Source organism: Branchiostoma belcheri, unplaced genomic scaffold (assembly GCF_001625305.1).
Source record: "Branchiostoma belcheri isolate BF01 breed outbred unplaced genomic scaffold, Haploidv18h27 scaffold92, whole genome shotgun sequence".
NCBI classification, from domain to species: domain Eukaryota; kingdom Metazoa; phylum Chordata; class Leptocardii; order Amphioxiformes; family Branchiostomatidae; genus Branchiostoma; species Branchiostoma belcheri.
The window spans coordinates 173,482-188,439 of NW_017804598.1; the positions used below are offsets into that span (position 1 = coordinate 173,482).

At 42.1% G+C, this 14,958-nt stretch overlaps 2 protein-coding genes across 15 annotated transcripts in view; both read left to right on the forward strand.

Annotated features, from left to right (window-relative positions):
* Positions 1 to 11,590, forward strand: part of LOC109488168 (roundabout homolog 1-like) — an 84,488-nt gene extending 72,898 nt beyond the window's left edge. For 8 of the 14 annotated variants that reach the window (XM_019792327.1, XM_019792334.1, XM_019792340.1 and 5 more), the window contains 12 exons: positions 400 to 520; positions 3,285 to 3,547; positions 3,780 to 3,887; positions 4,214 to 4,400; positions 5,151 to 5,590; positions 6,215 to 6,463; positions 6,814 to 7,008; positions 7,401 to 7,571; positions 8,042 to 8,152; positions 8,507 to 8,575; positions 9,231 to 9,445; positions 9,854 to 11,590. In XM_019792327.1, coding sequence (XP_019647886.1) covers positions 400 to 520; positions 3,285 to 3,547; positions 3,780 to 3,887; positions 4,214 to 4,400; positions 5,151 to 5,590; positions 6,215 to 6,463; positions 6,814 to 7,008; positions 7,401 to 7,571; positions 8,042 to 8,152; positions 8,507 to 8,575; positions 9,231 to 9,445; positions 9,854 to 9,862 — 2,138 coding nt within the window. In that variant the 3' untranslated portion in view covers positions 9,863 to 11,590. The remainder of the gene's footprint in view (positions 1 to 399; positions 521 to 3,284; positions 3,548 to 3,779; positions 3,888 to 4,213; positions 4,401 to 5,150; positions 5,591 to 6,214; positions 6,464 to 6,813; positions 7,009 to 7,400; positions 7,572 to 8,041; positions 8,153 to 8,506; positions 8,576 to 9,230; positions 9,446 to 9,853) is intronic. The other 6 variants (XM_019792333.1, XM_019792336.1, XM_019792335.1 and 3 more) reach the window with 6 other exon arrangements.
* A 2,566-nt stretch (positions 11,591 to 14,156) lies between these two features.
* On the forward strand, positions 14,157 to 14,566 carry LOC109488134 (cytochrome P450 1A1-like). Its single transcript, XM_019792295.1, has one exon. It carries the CDS (start codon positions 14,213 to 14,215, stop codon positions 14,564 to 14,566), a length of 354 nt encoding a protein of 117 aa, XP_019647854.1. The 5' UTR covers positions 14,157 to 14,212.
* The last annotated feature ends 392 nt before the right edge of the window (positions 14,567 to 14,958 follow it).

Genomic DNA, 14,958 nt, shown 5'->3' on the forward strand with positions numbered 1-14,958 from the left:
CATTGCGAAGACCAACCAAAGAACTTTCCAGNAAGTAATAGATTAGTAATAGAAAGAGGCCCACTGATGTTCTTATGCACAGTAACCAACTTGTACATTGTGTAAAGTTGAACTTAGCTTTTCAAGGTCCACTACATTACATTTTGGAGCAACAATATTTGCAATGCTCCTCATTAAATATTGTTATGCAATGCTAAGTACAGAATTGATGTACAATATATTATCTATCTATTTATCTATACACAAACTATCTCTTTCAGTATGTGTTACGGAACTTTTTGAAAATACATCTTGTAACAATCCCAATTTTTAAGACTTAGATACATACAGGCAGGCATCATGTAATGGTGATGGGTTCCTTTGTCTCAGTGATGTAATAGTGTTTGTTTCATGTTACAGATATTAACGACATGGTGTATGACAACCTTGGCAAGGAGAAAGCCAAGATGCAGCCTGAGGTTGAGACGGGCGTGCCTCCTTACATGGTCCACAACGCCAACATGCCCGCTGATGTCGAGAGGTAAGAACCAAAAAAAATTGTTCCTTATTAATAAAAATTTTATGAGTTCTTTAGGACACACCAATTTGATTTGTTGATTCTCAGAGTTTTGAAGAAAAAAATATGAAGCAACAGCGCAAAAAAAACAACAACAGACCTAGGCATCCTATGATAGCCCCAAAAGTTGCAATAGAAGCCATGATGTCAACATACCGGGCTAGTTGTAATTCAAACATTCAATTTCAAACATTTCATCTAAACACTGCATTGATAGATGGAAAACCTCTAACAACTCCGAAGAGAAGGGGCTTCCTTCAAATGTTTGGGCCAATTTTTTTTTTTTCTCAAATCAGAAAAAAATGAAGCGGGCGGATCCATGAACCAACAAGTTAAATTGGTGTGGCCTTTGGAGCTCTTTACATTGCTTTGGATGGTCAAGGCGTTTTTGTCTGTGAAGAATGGAAATCCTTTCTACTTTTTACAAATTTATTGCACATTGAGTGATTGACTTCATATTTCAAGCGACTGCTGCATAAAAAAAAACAATGTCACATTTTGGCACACTGCCCAAACAATTATCCTGTTTTGTTTTGCTCCAGTAGGTTTTGAAACCAGTGACATTTGACTACTAATTTCCCATGGCGATAATGTTGATAATTGCATGGATCACTGAGAAAGTATGGTCGACCATGAGAGAAGAACCTTAAAATGGGTAACTCCCATCACCCAATACTGAAGATACATGGTAGTCTCTCAAGGCAATTATCTGTACTGTTGCTACATGCAGTATGTTAACTCTGAGGGATTGTAAAGTTCCCTTATTTATTAGGCCCCTGTGTCGTACTCTAATGCAATATTGCGGCAGGAGCAATTAGGGCGAAGGTTCACCTCCATGATACTCATCAGCAAACCCAAGTGTTAAAAAATCATTAGCAGTGTGGCATTCGCCATGAGTAACTGTTTTGACCTGAGTGTGCTGTAATTTTTCCTCATATTTGATTTAAAGGTTTTAATTTGGTAGCTAAGGACAACTTGTGGAGAAGGATTTTGAGGAAAGCATGTTAGGAGTTTCCAACAGGAGCAGAGTTTTCTAAAATTTATTTGCCATCTGGCCTCTGCAATTGTCCTCTATTTATAACATGACTTTTACTACTTGATTGTTTTGCTTGACTTCTAGCAGTAAAGTACCCTGCAATTCTACACGTTCATTTCCACGCTTGGTAAAGTAGGGTGAATGCTTTTAGGTAATGTTTTGGCCCGTGAATTAAACAGTATGCCTTTATATGTTTCATGAACATCATAGTATGGTAATCCCATTGAGGTCATACTGCAGATGTAATTTTTGAACTCCAGTCTGGTTTTAGCATTTGTAGCTAGCTGGAAGTTTAAATTTAGAAAGGCTAGTCCACAGGTATTTTATCTTGCCAGCACAAGTTAGATTGTCAACTCCATGCTGAGAATAATAGGCCATTCAGGTAATATTGATTGTCTAATGTCCGTAAAAATTGGACCAGGAAGATAACGTATAAAAACTGGCTCTCAACATCAAATCCTCTGGTACATCTTTTTTAGGCTGCTAAATCCCATTGTTCGTGTTAAGGGACTTGTGTAGCTGTGTTCGGGAATTAAGGAGTGTTGGGAAGCTCAGGTCACTAGTGTAGTTGTCTCTAGGACAAGTCCCATTGATCAACAACCATGGGGAGGGACAGCAGGGTCAGATGGGTGAGCAATGGCACCCAGGCCGCCCGGTGATTAAACATTGATCCTACCCAAAAATTGCAGCTTTCAGACCAGTCAATAATGCCCGGATGATTCATGGTAAGTAACCCTTTTGGGCAGTCAGGTCACCTTTCTTTTCCTACCTGGGGGTGTCCACAGCGTACTGCGTTCCATCATTTTGCCAAATGTGCTCGCTGAATCTTTTGGTTCTCCTCAAAAAGCAGTAAAAGGACTTGCTTTTATGTTACTGTCTTGCCGTATACTTTATTTGCAAGCTGAACCCATAACCGTCCTTTTGTGCAGAGAATAATGATACTATTGAGGTTGTATTTTGTGATATCTAGGCTTAGGAAAGTTTAAACAGGGAGCAGTAAATAGTTCTTTGCAAAGATTTATCATGGATATTGATCAGTCCCACTAAAGGCCAAGGCACAAATCGCACATATTTCAATGTTCCCGGATAATATGCATCGATCTTCGCAGCCCATTACATCCAGAATTGGTCCACATTGTTGCCTGATTAGCCCTCAGTAGCAGGAGAGGCATGTTACCAAGATGGCATTACTAGTGATGGTCCACTTTCCATGGATTTGTCACCGATATTGTTGGAATGATTTGGGACCTTACCTAGCCACTTTGCCAGAAGTGGTGATGCTGTGGAATAAATCCCACTTAAAACAGCATTGTCAAATATATACCACAGTGTCTCTTCAAGTTTCTCGGAAAACAAACATCAAACTATAATAGAAACAAAATTGATATTTTCATGTATAGAAAAAGAACATACTGGTACTTTCATTTTTGATTCAACATTATTATGATGATAGTTTTAACATGATAGTTTTCTTAGTTCTTATATATTTTATTGTGCTGATGTTTCAAAGACCAGTCATCTTCGTCAGGGCAGACAAAGCTGTTCAAGCATGACATCACAAATGGTCATACAAAATGAATTAAAAAGTGAAATGAAAATGCAATGAATGATGTGTTCCCGAACGTGACTTCAAATACTTCACTGCTGCTTTCTATAAGGTTTCATTATTCATGTTATTTTTTTTCCTCTCAGTCTCCCGGAGTATGCGGAGGTTGGGAACCAGCCCCACCTGAAGACCTTCCTGACCAAGCAGCAGAATATGAACCACCTGGGCTCTCCCGCGCCCTACGCCTCCACCTCCGTGGTGGACACCAACCTGAACGAGAACCTGAACCTGGAGAAGTCGGTGTCGGAGAACGGCAGCGAGAAGTGGATGCCCACCTTCACGCGCGGGAAGAGGAAGAACGGGAGGAGGACGCCGGACGCGTACACTCCCGACCACAAAGTCAACAATGGTGGGTTACGCTATCAGTGACTCTGCACATTACGTAACACTCATTGCTCAATTCTTGCTGGATACATGTTCAAAATTTGATATTCCACATGCCACCCCTCATGACACATGCAGTCAGCAGAGCTTCACATTGTTTTCTACATGGCCACATTTTACATTGTACTATGACAACAATAAGTATATGTATTACGTAGAATGTTTTGTAAATGGCTGTTATTTTGTTGTTTCCTCAGACATGTATCCCCAGGAGAACTCTGAAGGTAGCCAGATGTCCACCTCCCTGAGTAACCCCATGTATGACAACAGGCCCAGAAGCCCTTACAGCGATGGGTCAGCCACAGGTGGGGACCAGTCTATTATTGTGGCGTTGTGTAGTATTTTGATGGGCATTGAATTTAAACTTTTTGTATATTTTTGATAGAAAAAATGTCACATTTCTGACATTCATGGTTAGTGCAAAGACATAAGTTGAACTGATTTTGTGACACCATCACAAAATACATACCATAAGAATGTAAAGAAAGATTTGACAAGTTTTCAGATTTAAAACATGCTTGTTCAGTGTTATATTCTTGCACTTTCAGTCCCTACATGGCTATTTGTAATGGGGTTGATGCAACTTACCTTGTAAAAAAAATGAGCAGAAAATTGACTTTTGCTTGTACAGATGACTCCTCACGACGGCGAAGGAGAGCGCAGAACAAGCTGCCGCCCTCCGCAGCCAAGCAGGCGGGCCCCCCGCTGAACTGGGCCGACCTGCTGCCCCCTCCTCCCGAGCACCCACCCCCCAGCGAGGTGGACTCACCCCCTGGTACACCACCCAGGTCCCCCTACTCCTCACACAGGAGTGACAGGTGAGCAGGCTTTATCTTTCATCATACCGTAGAACTCAAAGGAACAGTTACTCAAGCAACACTGGATAGATTTGAAAGTGGTCAGAAGTTTCATCCACTCCCAGTCAGTGACTGAAAGATATCTGTAGTCAACAGGTATTCATCCAAAAACTATTGATTGATATGTAAATGAAGTGAAGATGAATTTCAGACAATAGGAAACAAAAAATTAAGTTTTCAATCTAATCTATCCAGTTACTTGAGTAACTGTGTCTTCATACTTGTTACTAAGTTTTTTTTCTCCCGGATGTCTAACCTTCATCAACGCATTCTGTAGAACCTTTTGTAGTTTAAAAGATTGTAATGTTATACCTACATAATTATATGTAATACATAACTGTTATTTGTTGAGATATTTACTGTTATTTGTTGTTTTTAGTATTCTCTATTTATATAAATTCAGGTGACAAAAGTCCCTGTTTTCAGGAGACAAAAGTCCCTGTTTTCTTTTTGACAAGCAAGTTTTGTTTCTACCCTCCCTTGGGCCATCAGAGAAAAGTGCTTTCCTTCCTATATCCTTTCTTTTTCCTCTGGTATGGTATCTTTAAGATTTTGAAAATCAGGAAAGACGTGTCTAGCCCAATATTATCAAGACAACCAAGACGATTTTCCCAACTGGCCACGGTTGGCATATCCACTCCACACCTCTGTGGGAGTGCAAAAAAAAGCTCGACCCAAATTCATATACCATGGAAACAATGTGCCCTTTAGGTCAGCAAAGAGACCTCCCTGCACCACCTCTCCCAGCCATCAGAGTGACAAGTCCAGCAGTGACCGCGGACCCACCCCACCAGCTCGTACATATCGACACAACAACTCAGACTTGTCTTCCCCTGAGGAGCGTGGCCCCACCCCTCCAAAACGAACTGTAAATGTACCTCCCTCCCCCGATCACAGACCCACCCCAGATTCCCCCAACACGGACGTGACGTTACCGTGCCTGCCGGCGCATCTGGAGGACACGGGGCAGGGGCCGGGGCTGAGGATCGAGCTGCCGGGCTACGGCTACCTGGACGCCCCGTCCGACGCCGACACCAGCGTGAGGGACGAGGACTACGAGAACCGGGACTTCGAGCGGGCGCGCCACCTGGGGGAACAGACGCCTGCTTCCAGCATGGGAGATCTGGAAAGCAGCGTCACAGGTAATAGAGGTGTGGTATCATTCGCTTTCTGACCTAGGTGTTTGTGAAGTGGCAAGCTAACAGTACTAAAGGCAATCACACACATACATACACACACACACACTGTCATGTAGACCAGTGCCAGGAAAAGTACTGGTTGTATCTTCAGAACTCACATGCTAATCTCATCTGTCATCCCATCTTCATTCTGTCATTATGCTGCTCTCTGCTACTTTCTTGTGCTTACTTCTAAGCTACATGTAGATATTTTTGTTCCTTTCTTTTGCAGTCAAAGACTACATTTTTTTGGTTGTTGAAAATAACACAAACTTTGATATGGCCATCAAATAAAGAATTTGTCATCATGAGTCCACTATCCTGATAGCTGTCAATAGTTACATTGGCAACTTCCCAAACAAATATAGTGAATACCGGTACGAAAGACCGATTCACGATGAAAATTTGTTGAATGGCCATTTCAAAATTTGTGACTTATAAGTCCCTTATAAGTATCTTGTTTTGCTTGCTCTGCTCCTCTGTATTCCTGTGTTTGATATCTTTTACACTCCTTTGTTCTGCTCTTTAGTTTTTGTTCCTCCCATGTCTAACTTTTGTTTGCCGTGTCTTCCCTCCCCTGTCCTCTGTGTTCCCTAGATCTCCTTGACCAAGCAGATGTAGATGAATTGGACACCGACTTTGACGGTTTTGATACGTCAGAAGTTGAGGCTATTGACAGTCTGGAACCATCTGAATTCGATGCCCTTGATGGTCCCGATAATGACTTTCTCCTCTATTACTTGCAATTCCAAAAACTTTTGGACTCGTGGGAAAACATGGAAAGAAAGCGCAGGAGTAAGCCCAAAATCGTGAAGCCTCCGCGAGAGAATGGCAGAAGATACTCAGGTAGACCGCTGTGCCTGAGGATATTGCACTGCTTGAGAGATAGGCCTGCTCTGTTGTGCATGGCCAGAGCGTCTTGGCATGTAGACAGATGCAATGCTGGCCTGTGCAAAAAAAAAAAGACCAGTCTGCACAATCAACACATGTAAGCTTGCAATATCGGTCCTGCTTGCAAAGCAAAAATTGCATTGTACAAGTATGAAACGTGGCATGAATAATTACTTTATAGTCGGGTCAGATGCCAAAATAGATTTTCATCACACACAGGTCTGATCCAAATGTGAATAAAAACATACACAATAGACCACACATGGATTGCTGTTAACCCTTCTTGTTTCTCCTGTACATTACAGACTCGATGATTGCCGGGTGGGCCTCAGCTACCGACGATAACGACAGCGTGACGTCGGCGAGCAACAGGTCCAGCGCCGCCGAGTCGTCGGACGGGTCGTTCTTCACGGACGCAGACTTCGCCAGCGCAGTGGCGGCGGCTGCAGAGAGTGCAGGGCTCACAGTGCAGGGTTCTGTTGTCTCCGATCCTAACGCAGGTTAGTTTTGTGCCATACATCTTTTGCAGAACAAAAACTCATGATTGCAGTTTCTTTTGGGTTCAACGTAGATGATTTTTTTAAAGACGAAACCATGTTTTGCTTTGACTATTTGATTCAGATGTACATGATGTTACTACGCTAAGGATCTGTCAACTGAACATCAATAAAAGCACAGAGTGTGTATATTTCGAAAAATGCATGTTGTCATTCCAAAATTTGTCGAAGCCACTTGTCAAAGTTCAATGTGGACCTTCAGTCAAGAGGACTTGTCCATTATGTAACTATACACTACCATTTCTAGTACAAATTCTAATAAGAATTGATACATTTGAGTTATTTACTAGTAAAGTGTCCATGCAATAATTGAGTCTGATGTCTTGTATCACCAGGTAAAAAGCAGTTCCCGGGAGCCCTTCGTCACAAGAGGTCCGGCAGCCCCTTCAGCACAGATAGCAACGCCAGCGCAGCCCTGGCCCAGAAACCTCGTCCACACCCACCCAGTCACAGGAGGAGACAGGACCAGTCCAGATCAGACTCCGACGGGCCCTCACTAAACATAGGTCAGAGGGATTTCCAGCATATCCCAAGCAGCATGTTCCTTGTGCTGAGATGTCAGTGATAGGAATAGTCCAATTATGACCATCAATACTGTAATTCACTTAATGATGACAGTAGCAAAAATTCACGTTCTGAGAAAAATGGAGGTCAGGTGTTCACAGAACCATATGTTCACGGTGGCAGCAGGTACAGAAAAAGAAAGTCAGCAAATTGTTTGTTAATGGTAATGATAAGTTTTCAGTACAGAAGTGACCTAGAAAACCGTGAACATAACAGTATTGACAAAAAATCAGGAATTACAATACTGTTCACACATTGTAGCTCTGTATTGTAACCTAATGTACATTTTTGGTAAAACTTTAAAGATAAGCAGACTGACAAGCTACTGTACTAATTGGGATTGAAAGACACGTAAGGTAACAGTTCCTTAGACTGTCAACTTACCCCATGTTATGTTTTGACACACATGTAGGTGGAGATATTGCACCTTCGTCAGAGTCAGAGCAGTCCTCCAGGCCCAAAACACGGCCAGACGTCAGCCGCAAGCCCGCACCTAACAGGAGGCAGCGGCAAGAGCCAGAAGGTACATAACGCTCTGTTCCAACTATCACTAACCATTCCTGCAAGTGGCAAACTGTTGTCTATGTACAATGTAGAAAAATTTTAAACAGCTAACCACTAGTCTAACAACATTCTGTACAATGTGAACTGACAATGTTTACAGGACAGACTTTTATTGGAAGCACTTGCAGGAATGGTACAGCAAAGTTTCATTGCTAACTTGTGAGGAAATGTTTTGTCAGTCAGTAAATAACAGGGAGCACTTTCTTCACGTTCAAGCATGCACACTGTACGTTAGCTTAGCATGATGAAGTGGTATTCAGGCGGCACTGGTGATGTGGATCTGATCACCCCACCTTTCCTTCCCTCCAATCAGAGCTCTACTATACCAGTCCCCACCACCACGAGTGGGGAGGGCAGCTCTCTCCAAGAAACGTCTATAGAGGTGTGTTGGGCAGGCTTGTGTAGTGGTCCTGTGTAGTCCTACCTAACCAGGCATGAGAGTTGTAGCGTCAGATGTAGGCCGAGCCAGCTCACTAACAGGGTCGTTTGCTGCTTCGCTTTGCTTTGCAGTAGTGCAGTAGTGACTGTGTGGCAGTGTCCTGATTTTGCTTTCTCTGTAGACAAGCACGGCTACATGCAGTACAGCTTTGTGCACGTCTTACCATACAGAACTAGTCCTCCCTCAGGCCACACCAATGTAATTTGTTGGTTCATGGATTTGCCCGCTTCACTTTCTGATTTGCAAAAAAAAACAACATTTCAGCCTCTGAATCAACTCCAAAATGGTCACATTTTGGCCCCTACAGTTGAAAGAAGTATCGTCTCTTCAAAGTTGTTACAGTTTTTGCATCTATCAGTGCAGTGGTTTGATTAAAAGTTTGAATTACAAACCAGCCTGGTATGTTGACTTCATGGCTCCTATCATAGCATTTGGGGCTATCATAGGATGCTTAGGTCTGTTTTTATTATTTTTTTGCTCTGTCGCTTTTTTTTCTGAAAAACTCCAAGAACCAACAAATCAAATTGGTGTAGCCTCAGCGTAACATTGCACATGTGGCTGAAGCAGCAGGAGTAAACATTTTTGGTTCTGTTCACAGATGAGTTGTCATCGTACGGTCGAGGCACGACCACCGCGGGCACCAACACGCCGCCGATGAGCCCCAACAGCACGTCATCCAGAGGCTCCACGGGCAGACGGAGGGAGCGCACGCCCAGCAACCAGGGGAGCTTACGCAACGGCAGCTCCGGCAGGGATGGGAGTAGCGATGGGGGTTATGTACAGGCTAACCCCATAGCTTTCGAGAACAAGCACGTGAGTTCATCATTTGGTTTATGGTTTTAATGCCCATGATCATGATAATGATCATTCTGGTATACTCATTTTCACCTAAGTGAAGTGAGGAAAGTCGTATAAAGTGCCTTTTCCAAGGGCACAAGGTCAGTGACTTGGGAGGATTTGAACTCGGGACCTCGATCTTGATTCAGAGCTGAATGCTCTGCCATTATGTCACATGACCCCACAACAATTTACATTCACATTTGTGTCAAGAAAACAAATGCAAACTTCAATGTACTTAACCTACAAGTAAGAGGAGAGAAATGTAAGAATTCTTATTTAATGGTAAACCCACAAATACTCGACATGTGAAATTGTGATAAATAAAGATTTCAAAATAGCAAGTTGATATTGCATTACTGAAGACTTCTTTTCTTTCTGCAGGCTTGTTGAAGAGTCATCCTGATGTGCTAGAGAACATCTCACCAGAGCTGAGAAGAGATGCCATGGATAGAGTCTTCAGGATACATTTTACCATCATTTAATTAGAAAAAAACACACTGAAAATCAGCAAAAGTTGACAGTACTTCATAACATACAGGAAAAAAATTCAGTCCTCATCATGTACCCCATTTCCCAATCGAGAAACTGCTGTGAGATGTAAAGAAATCTTTTTTGTTTTGCTTATTTTACTGTGAATTTAACTTAACTCCCATTATCATAGTCTAAGTTCTGGAAGTTGCTAGTGTAGTCTGGTATTGTAAAGAGCAGATGAGATTGTGAAGTGAACTTCTCATATGCAGGTTTCTACCCAGTTACGTTATATTCACATACAGAATCTCTTCTTTTTGCTCAGATAAGTAGCAACGGTTAATTTTCTGCTCAGCAATATCTTTGTACAGAGAAGGTCAAAATTTCATGAAGTGCATCTAATTCACAGAAAGTTTGAAATTCAACCACCCCCTCCCCCAAGCATTGACGTCTACTGTTGTCAAAGTGTGTGTATATATTGAGGGACCAGAGGCATTGCTGGGAGGATACTATTATAGTGGTGTTTCCCCCTCTCTGATTTGAGTGGGAAACACTGTCTATGCAGTGTTTGATAGAGATCGTGGATTTGGCTTTGCAGTGTTTTATACATATTGCTGTAGTCAAACTTGTTGGTTAAGTTGACGAAGAAAAGTAAAAAAAACAGTAACCCTACTGAAGTCAATTAAATTGTAACTAAAGATGTACTGTGGCTAATACTGTAATGAAGTATAAGTTTTCTCTGTGAGAGTTATATAAATATATATATATATTTTTTGCTGACCCTTCGGCCTGTCCATGACAAGTAGATATTTGTTTGTGTATATTTTCATGCCGGCAGTGAAAGACAAGTTATTATTTCGAAAGCTTCCAAGGTTTCGTGTATCGAGTTGTTAACATTAGTAGCTGGAATCATGTGTTGCGTAATTTTTTTGCCTTTTGTTCTTATTTTTGCTGTTTCACTGCCATACAGAGTGGTTAGATCATTGTGTTAGAAAATCAGACTGTGCACTGGTGCTCCGAATGTATTTAAAGCACTGTACTCGTAGCAAGCGACACATAGTCCGACGATCATTCAACAATGTAATTTTTGAGAGCTGCTTTTTGTTCTGCAGTGTCTGTTGCTAGTCAGCTGAATATTCCCATGCCACGTTGAACTCTGTAAATATATATCGCAAGAAGCAGGGAAAGCTTTATGTATTTAACATTGTCGGTCCAATGTTTCTGTGAAGATAGAGTTTATCGGTACCACCGTGTCCCGCGTACCAAATTTAACGTAGTAATTTTTCCTTAGTTAAAGTTTGTTACCGTAATTCTATGTTGTTTCTCACAGTGAAATTTACTACTAAAGCCAATTTTGTGTTGTACCTAAGATAATAGAGGTATCATAACAGTAATCTTAACAATGCAAAACAACTAGTTTGTTTTATACTCGATGTCAGGCGAAAACTTGACTGTGTTTTTTGTACTTTGCTATGGAGGAAAACTTCTGCTGGAGTAATTATAATGGTGTCTGACTTGAATAACCTTGTACGGTACGTGGCTACGTATTTGTGTAAAGTTTGACTGTTGTCAAAGAGTTTTATTTGACGGCCACTGTAACTGGAAATTAGTACCTGATATGGTATCAATAAAAGACCTACTTACACTTGATGACTGTCATGAAGCGACATTTTTGGTTCAAAGTCCAACACCTTAATTTTACACTTTACACGATACAAGTATAATATTTATAGTATTATATACTGAGTCTGAATTCAGGCGCTGCTACAAGCCGTTCTAAGAATGTTTCTCTCAATATGACCAGATTCAAAACTACAACGGTTTTTGTCTGATAAATTCAGGATATTTAGGTAGTCAGAGTGAGTCTCACGGTCAACAAGTGCAGGATAAACTTGGGAGAAAACCCCCGTAAGAGTCCATCTCGTTTCCCAACTTGCGAAATACCGAAGTCTGGGTGCTCCAAAACGGGGGTGTGATAGGGAATGATTTTTAAATTAAATGCTTTCCATTCATAAAATTAATTTTTATACATTTAATTTGCTAACTTTTATGCATTTTTTGCCTCAATTTATACTTCAAAAAGTGATTTTATGATCGGTTGATCCATTGCACAAGTGGTCACAATCTTCGCCGAAGTGAAGTTTTCGCTGTCGGAGACATTACCATATATGAATGAAAACCAAGCAGATGTCGGGAGGGAAGATCGCCTAGATTTTGATAGCTTATAAGGATCACTACAGTCAATATACACCCACTTGTTCTTTCGTAAACTTTTGTTGATTGTGATGAAACGTAACCATGGTGTAAAAGTGGAGTAAGTTTTGCCATACAATCATACATTCCATGATGCAACGACATTAAATATATGATAGAAGGAAAGAAAAGAATGAATCCTGCTTCTATATTCCTCGGTCAAAGTCGTTCCTTTGCAACCCGTCCATTCTGTACTGCCAATCTAGGCAAACACGAAGCAAATCTGACAAATGAAGCCATGGATCAAAAGCGCCCCTAAGCGGCTATAAACAAAACAACTGCAGTAATAGGAACGACTCGGCCAACGGTATGTTGCAGTTCTGCATTGAACTGCTAGAGGTCGCTTTGATCCGTGCACTTTGCGTAACTAGACAGCCTCAAGTTTGCTGGATCCCCGACCTCATACCTTCGCAATTATGCAAATGAGGTACGGACTAGAATACGTTTTGTCTGATAATGTTCATGTTCACTTTACTTCCAAATGCCGTAACTATGAAATTTCCACCATTTACCAGCATGTTAGAGATAACGATTATCTTATTTCCAGTCAACGAGAAACATTAACAATTCGTCGGTTCTAAAGGTTTAACATCATCTGGCAAAGGTATGAGGTCGACAGAGCATTGAAACTTGTTTTCGAAATTCTGTGTTTTTTCTCCTCTTTACTTCAATGAGATTTAGCTACAATGCTCCCGAGAGTATCAAAGACAATGCTAATTAAGTACAACCTACCTTCCAAAGCGGACGTGGTACGTCTTCCTGAGCTGAATTTTCCAGTGGTTTCCCTAACTTACACACTCCTCGCCATCTTGGAGCGCGCGCAGGCGCCACGTGTACGTTGTAATCACCAGCAAAATTTGAATTTGACAAGTAGATTAACAACAGGCCAATAGAAAAGCACAACTTATGCAAGCCAGGCAGACTTCTGATGATCTTATTATAAGTTTGGCTTACAAATTTAGTTGTTTTGCTCATCATTCTTCTTATCTTTATCCTTGTTCATATGGAACCACTCAAACCGCGATTCGGGTAACTCGCATTTCTCACATCTGGTCCACGTGCCATACATTCCTTTCAAACAGTGCCCGATCACGATTCTCCGAAACTGCATTCATTGTTGTTTGGTGAAAACACGCAAGGTAGCTTGTTATTAAAGTCAGAGGTCAACGACCTACTTGCTGGTGCCCCCCTCCCAGCGTATCTTGGACGAATGCCGACGTGGTCCCGCCAGAGGCGGTGAAGCTCGCCCTAGAACGGACACATTATTTGACCATTACTGCTCTTTAAGTTGCTGCCACGTCAAATTAGGTATTGCATATAAATAAAGAAATATCACCCCGTAATCCATGACCTGGTGAAGTCACATTGAAATCACATTGCGTTCAGGCGCAAATCGCGATTCGGGAAAACCGATTCGAAACCACCTCTAGAAGTGGTTTGGGATCGATGCGCTTTCAATGTGATTTGGAGCGTTCAGATGGAGCCACTTGAAACCGGCTTCGGGGTAAACCACATGTAAAGCGCCTTCACTGACTTCATATAAACAGGGCCTTAGTAATTGTCAAACAAATGATTTTCGACTCACTCAAGAGAACAGTTTCATCTTCTAGCTAGTAGTTGACGAATTCGCTCAACATTCCCTACAAATTTTTGTCCAACTTTTTTCGCCCGCTCGCATCAGTTTTGCGGTGCCCAGAGGATGTCATACATATAATCAAATCAATATAGCCCGACTACACAAAGTGTTCCAAAAACGGAGGTATGGTAGCGACATTAAAGCAAGTATAGAATCTGTGTATAGATTAGTATAGAATAGATTACGTGCTGAAATCATTCGAAATGGTTTAAGCTTACACTGCGCTTGCGTCGACTGACGACAACCATGTAACTTTGACTTTGGAATTAAAGTCCAATGTCCCTTCTGGGTCGCTGAAGTACGCCCCATTGACGTCCTTATACTACATGTATTTCATCCATGCGCTATCCGGGAGAAGGCTGGCGCTTGTTTAACAGACAACAATGTTTGAACCATTACTGACAGGCCACAACATCACAGCAGTGCTGGTTGGTGTTCTGACGTTTCTTTTATTCGTCATATTCCGAGTCCGTAAACCAGCGGGCTACCCCCCGGGTCCGCCGGGATGGCCCGTGCTCGGCAACCTCCCCAGTCTGGCCCGGAACGCCCACCTGCAGCTGACGGCCTGGCGTGGGACGTACGGGGACGTCTTCAGTGTGAAGATGGGTCTACAGGACGCCGTGGTGGTCAGCGGGATGGACGCTATCAGGGAGGCCCTGGTCAGGAAGGCCGAGCACTTCTCCAGCAGACCAGACCTGTTCCTGATGCGCCGTAATAACCATCGGAATGGTAACTAACTCAAATATAACGTTAACCATGTTGATTACCTTATAGTGCCACCTACTGATCCTGGCTTAAAACGACCAGAGACCACCAGTAGTCTCATCTTTATTCGGTCTGTCGTGTTCTTTGTGTAAACGAGTACAGCGAAAAAAAGCATAGGACTAGGCCAAACGGTATCGTCCTTCACATTTGTACGTGTTACCACTATTTATAGAAAACTGTGATGTTGACCTTTGCTACCTTTGCTACCTTTGGTACTGTTTTGTATGGGCAAATATCGGCTCTTCTGGTAACCTGGGTGCCAAACCCATAGCACACTGGACAGATGTACAAAATATGCTCACTGAGATACTTTCTGTCTTGTGTGCTATCGGTCTGGCAACCAGGCTACTCTTCTGGCTACAAC

Bases quoted from the DNA above. Each gene is read 5' to 3' on its own strand.
- LOC109488134 (XM_019792295.1), top strand. From the start codon at position 14,213: ATGTTTGAACCATTACTGACAGGCCACAACATCACAGCAGTGCTGGTT.